Consider the following 17,728-nt stretch of genomic DNA (forward strand, 5'->3'; position numbering starts at 1 on the left):
TATCTTTTGGATAGATTTCCCTTTTTGCTTTACAGATTTTCTTAACATTTGTAATAAGCAATAGTTTCATTATAACCTTATATGGTATAAAGTTGGAACCCTAATTACCACTGAAGAGATCTTTTAAATGAATGCTTAGAGTTGCGGTCCCCAAAGAATCCACAACAGTTTTCTTCGGTAAACGTTTCGATTAAAATCGGAAGGTATTTGTGCGTAAATAACAAAATTAAACTGCGATTAAAGTACTTCCTTTTAAAAGGAGTAAGAAAAATTATAGTGCGTTTACAGTACTTCTCCCTAAAAGTCAAAGAGAAATTAAACTTGAAATACACACGATTGCAATACTTCCCTTTAGTAGCTGTAAGAGTAGGATGTCACCTTAATATCACGCAGTAAAACTCGAACAACTTCCGCCTGCCAAAATTTATCAATATTGGTCGAAGTTATTGATCATTAAGGCGGGCCTTACTTAACTGGGGCAAACTCCGTTTCTAATGTTGAAAACTCGAGAACCACAAAAGCTTTATCCAAATAAAATATCAAATCGAATGACAATTCATTGTCGTAAATCAGTTCACGCGTCGATAATTTAAACGATTGCAATACTTCCTCTTAGTAGGTGTAAGAGCATAATGGCACTTAGGGAACGCAGGGAAGCTTTAACAGCCGGTCTAAGTGTTATTAAAACTGTCCGGTAGGACAGTTGTACAAGGGTTGATCGTTAAAAAGTGCACGAAAAAGCGTAAAACGTTGAAAAACACTCAACTTTGACAATGTTTTTCTCTTTTACTATAAAAGATAAAATTCCCAAATTTTCTTTAAAATAAAGGGCGAACACTCCTTTGTAACTGTATTTTTTTTTGCAACAACCCAGATCTAATAGTTTTCGAGAAAAAAGTTGCCGAAAATGAGCAAAAACGGCATTTTCAGAAAATGTTCTTGTTCTTGTTGTTGTTACCTTTTTGTAAAATGTGTAGCGCCTAAATGCATGAACCGATTTTCATGAATGAGGTGTGATTCGATTTGGAATTTTATGTAGATATGCCTTTTGGGGGTCTCGACGCTGTACATCGAATGGGAGAGGAGTTAGCCCCCTTTATGTAAGGCTCCCTCCAAAATTATTATTACTAATTACTCTGTAAATCTTGGCCCGATTTTGATAAAATTTGGTAGGATGATAGGGTTAGGGCTCCCCTACGTAACATTAAAGCGGCGATCTGCTCTTACACCTGTTAAGGGGAAGTACAGCAATCGTTTCAAATTATCGACGCGTGAACCGATTTTCATGAATGAAATGTCATTCGAATCTAAATTTTGTACAGATTTGCACTTTAAAAGTCTCAACGCCGTGCCTCATAAGGAGGGGAGTTTGCCCCACCCAAATTAGGCCCTTTCTAAAACTATTATTACCAATATTTCTATAACGCTTAGTCCGATTTTGATAAAATTCAGCTCGAATAAGTGGTTAAAGCTCTTCTACGTGGCTGTGAAGTGCTATCATGCTCTTGCACCTACTAAGAGGAAGTACTGCAATCGTTAAAATTATCAATGAGTGAACTGATTTAAATGAATGAATTGTCGTTCGATTAAAAAATCTTTGCCTCTTTGCCTTTTAGGGAGAAGTACTACAATCGCAGTTTATTTTTCTTACTCCTCTTAAAAGGAAGTACTGAAATCGCAGTTTAATTTTGCTATTTTCGTACAAATACCTTCCTATTTTATTCAAAACGCTTTCTCAAAAAAATTGTTATTGAAGATGGTAACTATAATCATTCTTTAAAAACATCTCTCCAGTGGTAGTTACGGTTCCGACTTAACACCTTATCAGGTTATAATGATAGAATTGCTTATTGCAAATTTTAAAAAAATCTGTAAAGCAGATATGTAACTTTGCAGAATAGGCAAAAAGGAAAATCTATCCAAAAGGTACCAAAATCTCCTTAACAAAAACTTACAGTTTAAAAAGTTAAGTATAAGGGTTGATTAAACGCCAAAAGGTACACAAATCAGCAAGTACCCAACATTTCCTTCATACTTCATTAATATTTAAGTAATTTTACTGCATTAATTTTCATTAATATTTTTTTGAATTTATTAGATGTCACCTGTATTTATGCAGGCCAGTTCATTCATAATATTTTTTTGTTTTAATTTTGATAAAATGTATAATATATCTTCGTTATTAAATAGGTACTTTATTTTAACTCTATTCCAAATTATTCTTCGGATTTATCTTTAATATGCCCTTTATTCTGAGTAGGCACATTTACATGCATGGTAAAGTAGAAAAAGACAAAGTTAGAGTCGGCTACTGTCTTGAATTCGTCCTACCGAAATATTCGTTAGCACAAATAACACACAGTTAATAACAAGTAGATTATTCAACAATAATTATTCATTTCTCAATTGTAATTTAATTTAGTCCCCCTTATTTTACTTATAGTAAAATACTGGAATAATTAGCTGTCCTAAAATTATGCATATCTTATTTATTTTATACTACATATATACAACATTGTGGGATGAATACCTAGATTGAGAATGTAATTGAAGAAAACTATATTATTTGCGATAAAGCCAGATAATTATTACCTATTATTATAATCGTTTGACTACTACATAAAATAACAATTACGTACTTTAATGGAAGAACGAACTTGAACCGACGATTTTTAATTAAAAATAAAAATAAATAAATAAAATAAACAAAATCATTGATGTATGTTGGTGTAAGCATTTTTTAAAAAAAGTTTTTGAATTTTTTAGCCTCATAATTTTTTTATATTTTTTATAACGTTTTTCTTTTTAATTTGTAATTAACAGTTTGATTATTATTTTTTCTCGAAACCTGTTAGATCTGGGTTGTTGCAAAAAAATTAGTCATAAAGGAGGGTTTGCCCTATAATTTAAAGAAAATTTGGGAATTTTATCTTTTATAGAAAAAAATAAAAAAATTGTCAAAGTTGGGTGTTTTTCAACGTTACGCTTTTTCGTGCAGTTTTTGTCGATCAACCCTTATACAACTGTCCTACCGGACAGTTTTAATAAATAACTAGATATTACAGTCAATCTACAGTGCTACTTGAATATACATTTTGTAGACATTGTATATAAATGAAACTCAACTCTGCGGACGGAGTACGCTCCATGCACTTGAGTGTTATTATTATTTTTATTTCTGTAATGTAATTTATGTATATAATTGAAATTAAATAAACACTTATTATTATTATTATTATTACATTTTGTAGACGAAAATGGCCAGTCTGTGACATCTAATAAATTCTAAAAAATATTAATGAAAATTAATGCAGTAAAATTACTTAAATATTAATGAAATGTTGGGTACTCTCTGATTTGTGTACCTTTTGGCGTTTAATCAACCCTTATACTTAACATTTTAATTTGTAAGTTTTTGTTAAGGAGATAGAAATATTAGTAATAATAGTTTTAGAGTGGGACTTACTTGCGTGGGGCAAACTCCCCTTCTTAAGAGGCACAGCGTCGAGACTTTTAAAGTGCAAATCTGTACAAAATTTCGATTCGAATGACATTTCATTCATGAAAATCGGTTCACGCGTCGATAATTTGAAACGATTGCTGTACTTCCCCTTAACAGGTGTAAGAGCAGATCGTCGCTTTAATGTTATGTAGAGGAGTCCTAACCCTTTCATCCTACCAAATTTTATCTAAATCGGGCAAAGATTTACCGAGTAATTAGTAATAATAATAACTTTGAAGGGGGCCTTACATAAAGGGGGCTAACTTCTCTCCCATTCGATGTACAGCGTCGAGCCCCCAAAAGGCATATCTACATAAAATTCCGAATCGAATCACACCTCATTCATGAAAATCAGTTCACGCATTTAGGCGCTACACATTTTACAAAATGGTAACAAGAACAAGAACATTTTCTGAAAATGCCGTTTTTGCTCATTTTCGGCAACTTTTTTCTCGAAAACTATTAGATCTGGGTTGTTGCAAAAAAAAATACAGTTACAAAGGAGTGTTCGCCCTTTATTTTAAAGAAAATTTGGGAATTTTATCTTTTATAGTAAAAGAGAAAAACATTGTCAAAGTTGAGTGTTTTTCAACGTTACGCTTTTTCGTGCACTTTTTGACGATCAACCCTTATACAACTGTCCTGCCGGACAGTTGAGTTTTGTATTTGTGTGTTTGTCCGAAATCAGTTCAAGCATTTTACTTTCATAGTCTATTTTTTTGATTGCTACAGTTTGATTACTTTTGTCAGAGGGTTCTATTAATATGTCCGGGTTATTCTTCAAGTGTGTGTTTCCTTCGATAGTTTCTGAACAAAGTCTTGTGTTTGTGAATGTAGTTAAATGTTGTTAATGGTGCACGTAGTTAGTAATGGCGTTAATGGATTGCGATCGGATAAGATCCCTATCTTCCGTATTATCAATAAACGATAAGCTATATTCAAGGCTACTAATGAAATGAAAAGTTGTAACGTTTTTGACATTGTGATCTAGAGCAAATTTAGGACCAAGGGACAGAAATTTAATAACATTTTCAGGAATTGCTGGGTCAGTTAAATTTACTAACCAATTTTCTTTAGTTCATGAGATTGTTTCTTTTGCTCTACCAGACATTTTAATTTTTTAATGAGATTTTCTTTCTTCAGATTAAAAATTTTATTGTGGGCTGATAGTTGTCTTGCTTCAAAATCTTTTACGTACTGGCCGGAATAAGTTCTAGTGCACGAGATTTGTATAACTGAATACGTTTGTTGATTTGTTTAACGTTCCAATAGGACATTTTAATTTCAATATTTAAAATGCTTTTTTGAAACTTCTGTGCTGACTTTATGATAGATTCAGCAAACGGATTCTGCAATTGATATCTGTTAGTAAATTTTTTATTGTGTTGAATATGTTTAGGAAACGTATATTTGGAAAGACGACAGTTCCACCTTGCTACTTAGACACCACATTGAAACCAAACACAATTTTGACTTCTAGAATGTTACTGTACTCGATAGGAAAAAAAACAATATAAGCGCAGTTTTCTAGAAATGTGCCTCAAAGTGAAACAAAACAACACAATGGCTACAATTTTATCATTAAAAAATAAAAAGATATCCAACTTCTGCACATAATTATTGCTGTGTTCTTTAATTTTACTAATCATTTGGTTCTTATGTTATTTAGTTCATAAGGGTTTTTGGTTTTTCCGGTTTGTTTTTGTATTAAAAGAAATTTCCCAATATCTATTTTATTTACTCTTTTGTCAAAATTGAACATTGTAATTAGACTATTGTATCTGTCCCATTGTCAGTTACCTAAATTCCCGTGTAAGTCCCGCTATATCTGTATATATATACCTATTCTCCAGATCTGGCTCTTAGTTTCTGCAACTCAACCAACCCGCATAGCCAAGTAAGTTTCAATAATTATAAAGAATTTATTGCATTTTTATTATTATTTTATTTTTTATTTTTATTTTATTATTATTATTATTTTATATTATTTTCATATTACTGATTTTTCTATGTTACTGATTCTCTAAATTGTATTTGTAATATCCAGGCCCTGAAGAAGACATAATTTTGTCGAAACGTTGGTAAAAAGACGAGTTGTTGTTTTTATTTGACCGATTCCTCACCAATTTTGAATCCATAATTGAATAATTTACGGTCACGAAACCTATATATTCATATTTGTAATCCTAATGTATTGATTTCTCTGTAAGTGTGTCATTTTGTAATGTTAATGTGGCGGAGTACCTTATTTTACCATATTTGAATAAAAATTTTATTTTAGAATTTCGAAAAGAGATTTCAAACTCTAGTAAAAAAATAGTAAAATTTGTTCAACAATTTTTCTAATTTAAAGCTTCCCAAAACGTATCTTATGACATTTTCGCGTTTTTATAAACATTATTTGGATTATTCTTTTGAATACTCACAATGGTAAATTTGCAGGAAAACAATAACTTCATCTTACAAGGAAAAGAGATAGTACTTATTCATTAAAAATTATAGTAAGTGGAAGCCGCATATTGTTTCATGCCAAAATGGGGGGGGGGCAACATGGCGCCTAATTAAGAAGTTGGATGAAGCTAAAGTTAAATATTTAATGAAAACAACATATGGGATAATCGATCGTTCGTAAATTTATATTTATCTAAAGAGTTAACTAATCTGTGAAGTTGGTTGCACGCCAGCAGCATCTAATGTTTCAAGGAATGGTAAAGCAACTTAATCTAGTTGTACCCCAATTTCTCACTTTAGGGATGATTTCGTCCAAAATTATGCAGAACCTAAATTTTAGTAAATATGATCCTCTACAATTGTATTCCAGTTCTTTATCATTACAGAACTGATATTAATCAGTTGAGTTAAAATATGTTTTTAAAAAAGTTTCCTGAAGTTTGCTTGGTTTTATCTTGCTTCTCTGCATTACTAGTCGTGAAAAAGAACCCGTTGAAAATGCCAGATTTTGAGAAAAACAGGGTTAAGGTTGTGATGATGACGCCTTATTTCTGAAATGGGACAAAAAACTAGTAAATATTTTGTTAAAGAGCTTTGTGCAGTCAGTTGTGATATATTAATTCAGATGATAGTGTAAATATACACATATAAAATAGTCGGTCGCATAAAATAGTTCTGATATTACGGGGGGTGCCGCCTTGAAGTGGGGACTGAGTTGAAATCTAAAAATAATCTAAGATGATTCTATGTGCAGGATTTGGCCAGTAAACTTCGAGACGATAAGAATCTTGGTGAACATCTTAAACTTCCCATACAACGAATTAACGACTACCAGCTTCTGCTTAAGGTAAGCTGAAGTTAATTAGTTGTGAACTTAAATTTAATGCTTAAAAAATCGCAATTGATATCTTCATTATTAATAAAAATCTCACTACAAATTTGTTCGAATTAAAAATTCAGAGAACCTAAGTTTTAATAAATTGTAAGTTTGTTGTGGAAATTTGATTTCCATGATAAAAAAAAGTAGTTAAAATACAATACAACTCTCAAAGCAAGTTTGGTGTAGTACTTATGCTTGCTTATCTCTCTCAGAAGTTGTGCTGGCTCAGAATTACAGAGATCATTTTTGATAGAAAATTTATTTATCTCTAAGTTTATCATTCAATAAATTATACCATGAAATGAGCTTATAAATTTTTTTATATAAACATACGAGTATGTACTCTTCTGAGAGTTTCTACTGGTTTTGTCTTAGTCCTTATTACCTTCTTTAGTGGTCCTAGACAAAAATTAGAGTGAAAATAAATTTATTTTAATTCAATTCTATAAACTTTTAGCAAGAAATAAACTAAAAATGCGGCACACTATCCTAGCGATTAGAGGCGATGACTGTAATATTAACAAGTACTGTGGTATTGGGTTCGATTTCCAGTCAGGCTTGAATTTTATTTAATTGGTTTAGTGAGAAAATTAAGTAAAGTAAAATTTGATTGTCAAAAATTTTAGTCATGTTCAAATGTAATTAATGTCAGCCACGATACGAGTCGAAATATTGAATCTAGCTCCGATTCAGTTATTTTTATCATCCTAGAAGTACATAAGAGATTGTTTTGATTTTGTCTATTTAATTTATTTACATTAGTTTTGGAGATTCGGCTTAGTAGTATAACAATATTAGCTTTCACTGAGATTTTTAATTTGTATGTAAATTTGATATGTAATTGTACAATATTATTCTTCTTGTACCAATGTTTCGTTGAAACGTGTCTGTTTCAAATCGACTCTTGAATTACTTATACTAGACACTAATAAAGATAAATGATAATGGCACGACGGTGTAGCAAAAGTCTGTACACTTTTTATTTAGTTTTTACTTTCTCTTACTGTAGTAAGAGAAGGCATGTAGTCGTGCAGATTTTCCATGTTTACTTTTCACCGGGACTTTCCTTTTTAGGTTCCTTTTTCGTTCTGGTGAATCAGGCATGAACTACTCCACCTGAGAGCAGCTGACATTTTTTCCCAAAAGCTGTCGTGGTATTCATTATGATTAAGTATTCCAATAAGCCGCATGCTCACTGGAAATCTTAAAAAAATCTTCAAAACTCGAGTGATTTTCGTTTCTTGAAAGGAACTATCGACTTGAGTTGAAGAAAACCTCGATTTCGTCAATTTAAGCGAATGAAACTAATGGATTAGATTGCGTGTTGTTTCCAATAGACAAAACACCCTTTTCAGCTAATCAGTAAAAGGTTCTTTTTCAACAAGACAATGTTAGGCCGATACTTTACTTCCAACGTCATCAGCCTTAAAAGATTTCGGTTTATGAGCGTCTCCCCGACTCAGCCTTAGACCCCAGATTGGACCACTCTAATTAACCATTGTTTCCGCACTAATACCAACTTTTCCCATATAAGAAAATAGGAAAAGGTGAAATGTGATGTTTTAAGTTTTTTTTACGGAAATAGCCCGGGTTTGTTGGCTGGTATTTTTGTTTTGTTTTTGTTATACGATAATAAAGTTATGAAATGTTCCTCAGATAAAAGGATAGGAATGAGTGAGCTTTGAAGCAGGGCTTACCTTCTCCTAAAGTTATTATGTCTGGAAGCTAAGCCTCCTAATCACTCTCCACAATGCGAAGCCTAGGACTGTTCAACACTGCATATTGTTGAACCTGTAGCGACCCTAATTCTTCGCAAACACTTCCTTACTGTTGCCATCCAAAAATAGTTTTTTTCATTAGCGCCAGAATTGTGCATGGCGTGGAGTTCATTGTATAATAACAGTTTACACACAAATACATTTGTCGCAAACTTGTGAGCACCAAAGGGGCATTGTGAGAGGTCCAGAAACAAAAATATTTATTGAGTTGACACCTACAACAGTTTCTCTCATTACAATTCTCAAAGTTTTATGAACGCCTCTGGTTACATCTTGTGTTACTGAAACAAATCCTGCAAGTCCGGAGTAACTATTATGAAGTTCATTATGTTTTTATTTGTTTAAATTTGATGGAAGGTATGTGGCCGAGCTTTATTTTGCTGGAATAAAAACTAGTTTGCAAAACTAAACAAAGCTATATCTCGCTGAGTCCAAGTCTGAAATGTTGAGTCCAAGAATCTTCTCAAATGATATGTGGGTATCGGCAAAATGCGTGTCATTTGAGGAAGATCTAATCATTGACCTCTGCAATCCTTGCCCAAATTTCTCTTGTTGGAGTGGTGTCACTAGAGGTAGATTATGGGTTTTCGATTAAAGAACTAGGAACTAAGGTGACCTCAAAATATTTAAAACCCAATTTGACACTGTCGCAATACTTCTCTAATTAGGCAACAGAGAAAATAAAATTACTGATCCCCAGGCTAAAAAAGAGTATGGACTAACAATGGGGTTTATAAGGGATAATTTCTACCTACTTAAACGTAACAAAGCTAAGAAAGAAAACAAGAAGCTGTACAGACACCAGTCTGGGAGTTATGACGTTCTCTGACCCGATTGTATAAGTGTATTTACATAGTCTTGGCAAGTGTACAAAATTGTTCTCTCTGGCTTTACAACACATTATAGAGTCTAGTATCAATTTAAGATTTTTTAAAAAAATTTTATCATACATTTGAAGTATTCAATAGTGAAAGGAATTATGAATAACTTTGAATAGATATGAATTCAAATTTAAGTTCAACGTTCATTGGAACTGAAATAAAGAAATATTACCTGCTTTTATACCTTCCAAAGATGATAGCAAGAAATAGATCATGTTAGATGGTGATTTTTTTAACATAGAAATGAACATGAACAGATTAGATTTAAATTCAATAATAAATCGGATGTAAAAGGTTCACAACTTTATCTCATACTGCAAGGTACATTGTCAGATTGTCTTTAAACTAGTATTTTTAATGGAAGTTTAGTTTCTTGCCAAACGCTCAACACTACAGCCTCGTTTTAACAGAATCGCGGTATATCGCTTGTGAAAATGACTCTGATCGATAGATAAGAAAGGATTCGAGATTCAGGTTTCCAAAGTATTTCTGACGCAACTGCTTGAAGACCTGGCAGATATTCAGGATACGCTGAAGACCTTAAATTCTTGGTTTTCACCTAGAAATTAGTGTCCAATGTTCCAGGAGACTAAAGGAAGAACCCCTTCGATCAACAATGTTCTTCTAGTCTAGAACCTACAGATCATACTAGTCTTTTAGGAAATGAAGAAGTGGGTAGGATGGCGGAATAAGGCAACCCTCTTCCTTTTATTAGTTCCGTACCAGCTGATAGTTTGTCTTTTGCAATGTCTGTTTAGGTTCTAAGAATGTACGACTTCACAACAGACATCCCTACGGTGAGCTGACTAGTTACGGCTGGTAGTAAGATTATTCTGTCCGGTTTCAGACTCTTCGTTTGATCCCTTACTGTAGGTTTTAGTATATATCTCTTCATAATTGGGCTCTTTTGAAGAGTTTGTGAGATACAGGAGGAATTCTGTTATCATGGCGCTGGATTAAACTCATTCCATTGGTTCGAACAGCTGTTACTGTTGGCTCACAAGTCCTTAAAATAAATTTTAATAGTAAAGTATGAGCTTTCATTCCTAACTAATCGGTAGTTTAGACTTCAAGCCCTGCCTGAAAAAAATAGGTGTTAGTTTTACTTTAGTTAGTAATGGCGTTGCAGTAAGTGTGCAAAGTGAAAATAAAAGGTGAGCAAACGCTTTTTTGAGGAAATTGAGAAAGAAATAACTGAAAAATGGTTCTGTAAAATCATTCGATTTTTTAGAAAAAATTCTTAACGAATTTTCGAAGCAGCCAAGAAAATAATAAATTTAAATTTTCAGCGCTTTTTCCAATTTGTAATTTATACTGCCACTACATACAGAGAGGTTAATTTCTAAAAAACAATTTTCCGACCCCTGAAAAAACTTGAGACTTACATTTTCTGTGAGATCTCAAAATTGTTATCAAAACAATACATTTTTCTATATTCCTTCATCCCTTAGATTGTTGAATAGTCTGGCGTCCTTGAACCTTTAGCACTGCTTTATCTTGCCAGCATTTCCTGTTATTTCTTTTTCCAAATTAGTGCCGTAATTAGTGCCAGAATCTTGCCATGGCAGCAGAGTTCATTGTACAATAACAAACAATCAAACAAATCTTTTGTAAAAATAGGGGTACTGTATCCATCCACGGGGCGCTGGTAAAAGTCTCTGCCCCAGATGGAAAAAGTATGGGGTGAATTTTTTCTAAAAAATCGAATGATTTTACAGAACCATTTTTCAGTTATTTCTTTCTCAATTTCCTCAAAAAAGCGTTTGCTCACCTTTTATTTTCACTTTGCACACTTACTGCAACGCCATTACTAACTAAAGTAAAAGTCTTCAAGGATCTAACTTATAAATCTTTTCTTCAAATTTTACAAGATTATATTTTAAATATCTTTTACGAATTAAATGTTTAAATTGAACGCGATCATCCTAGTTGAATTTAGTAGGCATTCAAACTGTAGATTATTTCTATGTAAAACCTGTCATTAACCCAATTAATGGGCCTTCCGGTTCAAGAACTTTGGTTACTATCTCTTGTTTGCTTTCGGTACTGTCTTCTTCTTTGGGGTAATTAACGATTGACACATAAGACTAGCTTTATGTAATTATTAAAAAGAAGTATTGTCTTGCAGAAAAAGAGGAACTTGACTGAATACAATTTCCACGCTACAAGTTTACGATAACATCTTTTGGTATTATCTCAACTAAATATTACATGAGTCTGGTTTTAATAGTCCAATTAATAGAAATAAACGTTCTGATGAAAAATACGAAAAAATGGTTTTTATAAATTAGTCTGTGCGCGTCCGCTTAACTGTTAAGTGGGAAAAGAAGTAAAATTTGAAAAACTGGATGGTATTGGAATGGAGGGAATGAAATGATCGAACTAATTTCAATGACTTATTTATAAATTATAATTCCTTAAGATGCGATTGTGGTGAAGTACAAGGTGGCTCGGAGCCAATTACTTGAATGTTATTTTCTGTAATGGTTTTCTACTGCCCGCTGGTTCGAACCCTTTAAGCTATTTTCTTTATTACTTTCTCTTATTCATTGCAAGAGGAAAATTACAACCGTTTCAAATTTTCTATAATAAGTTTCCAACGAAACTACACGATTTGAGTGAGGTTTAACTTTTAACAAGTAGGTTTAGCTTGTTCAACTCTAATTTTGTAAGTGGTGTATGAGTTTCACGTCAAGCTTTTGTCAATGCAGAGCCAACGATAGTGGGTATTATTGGTAGGACGAAGGTAGAGGAGCTATCTGGCGCAGGGTAAAGCTGTTCTACTGGCTTTTACTCGAATTAATTTAATCTGCCATTTTGTGTACCAAGAATTTATTTTTGTTGAGTGGCTGTGTAGGTTTCTTAAGGAGTGCACAGGTTCAGGATAATAGGAAAGTGTCGCAGTATCATTCGTGTAGATGGCGAGAAAAAAGAGAAATTGGTAATCAACAAATCTGATGTTAAATACATACACAACTTTCTCTTGCTGAAATTTTTTTTCATTTCAAGTCTTCTAGTAATACAAATCAAACTACTCAATAAAACAAGAAGATTACACCACTCGTTGCCTCGACGGGCTAATGCCATTTGAAAACAGTGAAATTATAAATTACAAGATTCAAATAATTTTAAAAAGAAATGGATTTATGAAAAAATAAATACAAAAGCAATGTAATGTTTTAAACTAGATTATTTTATTTTAGATTAATATAAAATTCATACATATAGACTCATATTGAAACAATTAAATAAATATGTAATCTAATATTTTATGCTCTGATTTTATAATTTAACATCTACCCATGAAATTTATAAAACTCTCTACAATAATTTATCAAATTTATCCGATTGGCTTAATTTTTATGTCATCGCAACGTGGATAAGGAAAAAAAAAAAAAATTAGAGTGACTGTACCACTTTTGAATTGAAAGGGTGTATAAATTGTTAGCCTTTGCTTAAAAAGTAACATTGTTTAGTTTAAAAACCATATTTCTAATCTTTATCATAAATCTTACAGTAACTAGAAAGTATTAGTTTTTTTTAGATCTATCGCCAAATAAAGCGCTCTTGAATGGTTTTATAATTCTAATTTATATTTACCTAAGATAAATTTGCGTTTGAAATTATTCTTTAAGTTGTTCTGCATTTTCTCCTACTCCTCCGTTCATGTAAATAGCAATATTTAGTACTTTACTAATCTTTACTGTGCTGAGCATATTATGAACTTTTTTGTACCAAAATATTTTATTTTTAATCTCATTTATTGCTAGTCTGTAGAACTTTACAGATATAGTTATGATCTGAGAGTATTCAAGTACAGATGCACTTTCTAAAAATAAATGGTTGATGTAGGCAACTAAACCATTTTGTAATGTTGTGATGTACATCAGCCAATAATAATGATTATCTTTAATTATTAGTAAACTTCAGTGACAAATGAAAAGATATATATGCTAGTATTACTAGTATCCGGAAAGTTAGCACCATCCAGCAGCTTTCGGCTGAACGATTGCCCTTCCCAGTTACCCCTTTAAGAAGGTTAGGGGTGGACGGGAACAATGAGTAACTTATTTGTCAGCGTCCCTGCGTTAGTAGAATTCATCCATTGAGTAATTTATCAATCTAGAAAGAGAGCAGCTACTTCGTTTTTATAGTTTCATTAGGCTTACCACAAATGGCACAGATTGTTGTTTTGGTAAGGTCGAAGTTAAATAAATGGTATGTAAAGCTAGCGTGCCCGGCTCAATACCTGGACTTTCAGTGCCGCTTCATTAGACTATTCGTCCCTCACTTAAAACTTTGACAGAATTAACTGCTTGCAAAACTTTCGTAACAGAACATTCGGAAAAGAAGTATTATATAAGTAGATTTGTTTTTTTTAAATAATTAAATCTCACAATTAAAATTCAGGATACGCTACTGGTTAAAACTGAATCCAAAGCCTCGCTTTCTTGCGTTTACTCTAAAGCGAGCTAATATTTTTCAGCCATGCAAATTGATGGGCAAAAAAAGGGTTCTAAAATTCAGTTTTAATGAAACAAAAAAATCTGAAGGTTATATGTGAACTTAAAAATAACTAATAAATCAGAGATTCCGAGGCTTGCCAAAAAAACAAAACAATAAACACAAGAATAGCTATAACCCAGTTTCTTTAGAAATTCTTTCATAATTTCACAAAAGTTGATCACGGCAGTTAGGGCGTTTAATAAAAATATATATTTTCATCAGTCTTTCTAATGCAACGGAGTTAAAATAATTCTCTTTTTTTTAATAATTTTAATTATGACGCTCAACATCTATATTTATTGGAGTACCGGTCTGCGGACTGTGGTCTACACAGATAACCCTATCCATCATCTACAGTTTGTATGGAGGCTTTAGGAAGACTGGCTGATCGAGAACTCAATTTTGTAGATTTCACACTCTATATTTATGAAAGGCGATAACACCTCAAATCTGAAGTTAATGAGGTAGGCAGGAAAGGCTTTGTTTCTATACGAACTGCTGCGGCTCAACAACCACTTTAAACAACTATTTTTATTGCGGTCTGAGGACAGAAACTAAAGTGACCAAGTTTCCTGAACTTACACACTTGACGTATGAGGAAGATAGAAGGGTTGTAGTAGAGTTTTTCGAACGTATTTAGCTGGTAAGAATGAAATCAAAAATGAGCACTAATATGAACCGTCGTAATTGATGTTTACAAAATTTGATTTCCATTTATGAAGGACAGCCAATATCATGTTGTCATTACAATGAATTGAGATGTTCCAGATATGTTGACATGAGATATATAAGTCAAATTTCTCTTCATAAAACATTTTGAACCATGTTTAAAGAATCCGATCAGAACGTAAGAAAACCAGTAAGTTATAACGGATGAAATCATTGAAATTGTCAAGCATTGCATTGCGTTCCAAGCAAGTGTTCAACAATAATAGGATATTGTAATTTGTTCTCAAATTTCTCTAAATCAGTTCTTATTTATTACCTAATTTATTGCAGAATAGAGTAGCTTTCAATTAATAAAACATATTACTTCAATTACCTCCTCTTTGATGATACTAAAGTTAAGAAGGAAAACAAGTTTAAAATTAAGACCCTGCTATCTGTTTTTCCATATCCTTAATGTAAACTATTTGCGTGAAAAACGGAACAATTCGGAATATTTATTAAAAATCTGGACAAGTATTTTTCAATCCAGAAGAACAGCGAAACCGTGGCGAAAACCGCTTCTAATCAGAGTCACTTTACTCAAAAAGAGTATTTCTGGTCAAGACACAATCTGTTAAATTTTGCCAATTCGTAACAAGAAGGATAGTAGAACCTAAATAATAATAATGCAACACTGCAATAAGTGCTTAGTGCCTGACCTAGGCTGATCCTAGACCAAATGGATTGCTAGATATTTGTGGAGCGGGATATAATTAGATATTAGAGCCAATGAAGTCCAGATTTGTATTACAAATATAACTTTAACCTTAAAATAGCATTCCTTTTTATAAATAGACCGAAAATACCTTAATCTATAAATTTCTCCATTTGATTATTTAATTCTTAAAAATAATTTGTGAGAAAAATGTTTGGTAAATTTCAGTCAATGTTGACTAATTTTAAACCTTTACTGATACTACTAGTAAGTCAGTAGACTTCTTTTGAACAATAGAACTTCTTTTATCTCCTATTATTATTATTTTAATATGAGTAATACTTGTTCAATATGGGTTACTATAATTATCAAAAAGGTTCAAGTTCGAGAGTATAAGTTTGTTAAAAAACACATTTCAGCGTCAAAGTTGTCCGATTTGTTCGGATGAGAAAAGAAATTGATTTAAGACGAATTAGGTAAGAAAAAAAATGGTCGCAATTATTCGAATAAAAGGAACAAGTTAGGGGGAAAGAAATTTAATGTTGTTTAAAAAAGGTTTAAATAATTTACAGTAAGTAAATAAAGAAAAATATTTATTTTTTTAAAGGCTTAAACCTTATAAAAAGGAGTTCGGTTAAATAATAATACTAAGTAAGTAAATAATATTTGAGTGTAATTGTTAAACATGAATTAATTAATGAAAATGAATGAGCATAAAGTCACTTTTCCACCCGAAACCTGAAAATAACTTTACCAGAAAAAATATTCAATAAACTACAGTATTAGTAGAAAATTTGACAGTTGTCATCGTAACGATTGCAATGAAAAAAATAATTATTATTGTTCGCCAAAGATTTATTATTATTATTTTTTGAGGGGAAAACTGATTAACCGCAATGTAGGGTTTTAACAGAGAACAGGAAACTGCACAAGATGGAATTCGTGTTTTTCACATTGTTTATAATTTATTACTTTTTCATAATTCTAATAAGATGGAGAATAACGATCGTGTTACATATTTTTAAAATTGATGATTTTCTGAAAATATTTTCTGAACTGTTGAGATTGCTGGTTGAAACTATTTGATGCACATGTTTATTGCGATGACTATTTTTAATACAGATCTATTAGATTTGTTTAACTAAATGTAAATAAAGTCTTCCATCAATTATGAATGTAATCTAAGAGTTGCTTATTAGTAAAGTAAATGGAATAAATAAACATAACATTTGGCAAATCCTCATCTTACTGCATCGTTCTCATTAGCCGGACCGGGCATTAAATATGATTACAATATTAGAATTATATTTTTAGTGGAACATGAGTCACACGTTTTGTCTATACATCGTGTAATCCCTCTCAGCCTTGTATGTTGAACATAGTTGTAGGAATTCGTGTTACTTACATTGTTTATAATTTATTACTTTTTCATAATCCTAATAAGATGGAGAATAACGATCTTGTTACATTTTTGTAAAATGATTATTTTCTGAAAATATATGTTTCAAGCCCATTAACACGTTGACTGTCTTGTTGACTATTTTGAATGCTCGCCAGTATACTATTGAGCTATATTGAATCCATACAGTGGAGTTTGAAGATGTTAGACTGCATGTAGGCACATTTAGAACAGGAGATTTAAATAGTCAATTGATACTAATGACGTGGAAGTGTACAACTGAACATACATCGCTAGTCTAGGTATGCTCTGTTGAGTCAATTATGTTAAATGTTTGCAAGTGTAGCAAGAGACAAAATTTAAAAACTAGTGATTTCGTTTGTTTGTATTATTAAAACCCACAATTCTTTAAAAATTTTTGTTACTACTGTTTACGGCATTCCACCTTACAATTAATCAATATGTCAAAGAATTTATTCTGGAACAATTACAACCATCTGAGTATTTACTGTTAGGTACACCTAAAAAGGAACAAACTTCTTTTAAAACCAACAACAAACTAGGCAACAAAATACGTTCACAAACTGAAACAACTAATGTTTATGATTATTAGGGGCATAGTCACTCTCTTTGAAATCATTAAATACTCTTCTCTCTTGATATTTCACCTAATTTATCGGTTCCTTATTTACTGGAAGTTGATGTACTAAAGGCATTAGGTATTGTAGTCGGTGTTACCCAAGCTAAAGGTGATTTATGGAGATTTATGGATACGTTTCCATTTGAGACTACTAATACTTCACTCGCAGGCAACACAGTCCAAATTCGTATTGTTAGAAATGGTTCAATAAAGAAGCGTTAAAATAAAATCGAAAGTAAGTCGGACTTATTACGCTAACTCAGCATGACATTGGTGATTACAAACAAGTAAGAACCAAACTTATCTCATCGCACCCCATCATGCAAGG

General features: G+C 32.0%; 1 protein-coding gene across 9 annotated transcripts in view; it reads left to right on the forward strand.

The window, feature by feature from the left end:
* Obsc (Obscurin) overlaps window positions 1-17,728 on the forward strand; it is a 226,868-nt gene that overhangs the window by 94,722 nt on the left and 114,418 nt on the right. For all 9 annotated transcript variants that reach the window (XM_074138259.1, XM_074138258.1, XM_074138266.1 and 6 more), the window contains one exon: window positions 6,708-6,800. In XM_074138259.1, the coding sequence (XP_073994360.1) occupies window positions 6,708-6,800 (93 nt within the window). The remainder of the gene's footprint in view (window positions 1-6,707; window positions 6,801-17,728) is intronic.

This window comes from Rhodnius prolixus, unplaced genomic scaffold, assembly GCF_049639745.1.
Source record: "Rhodnius prolixus isolate KJV_2025 unplaced genomic scaffold, Rpr scaffold_11, whole genome shotgun sequence".
Lineage (NCBI taxonomy): Eukaryota > Metazoa > Arthropoda > Insecta > Hemiptera > Reduviidae > Rhodnius > Rhodnius prolixus.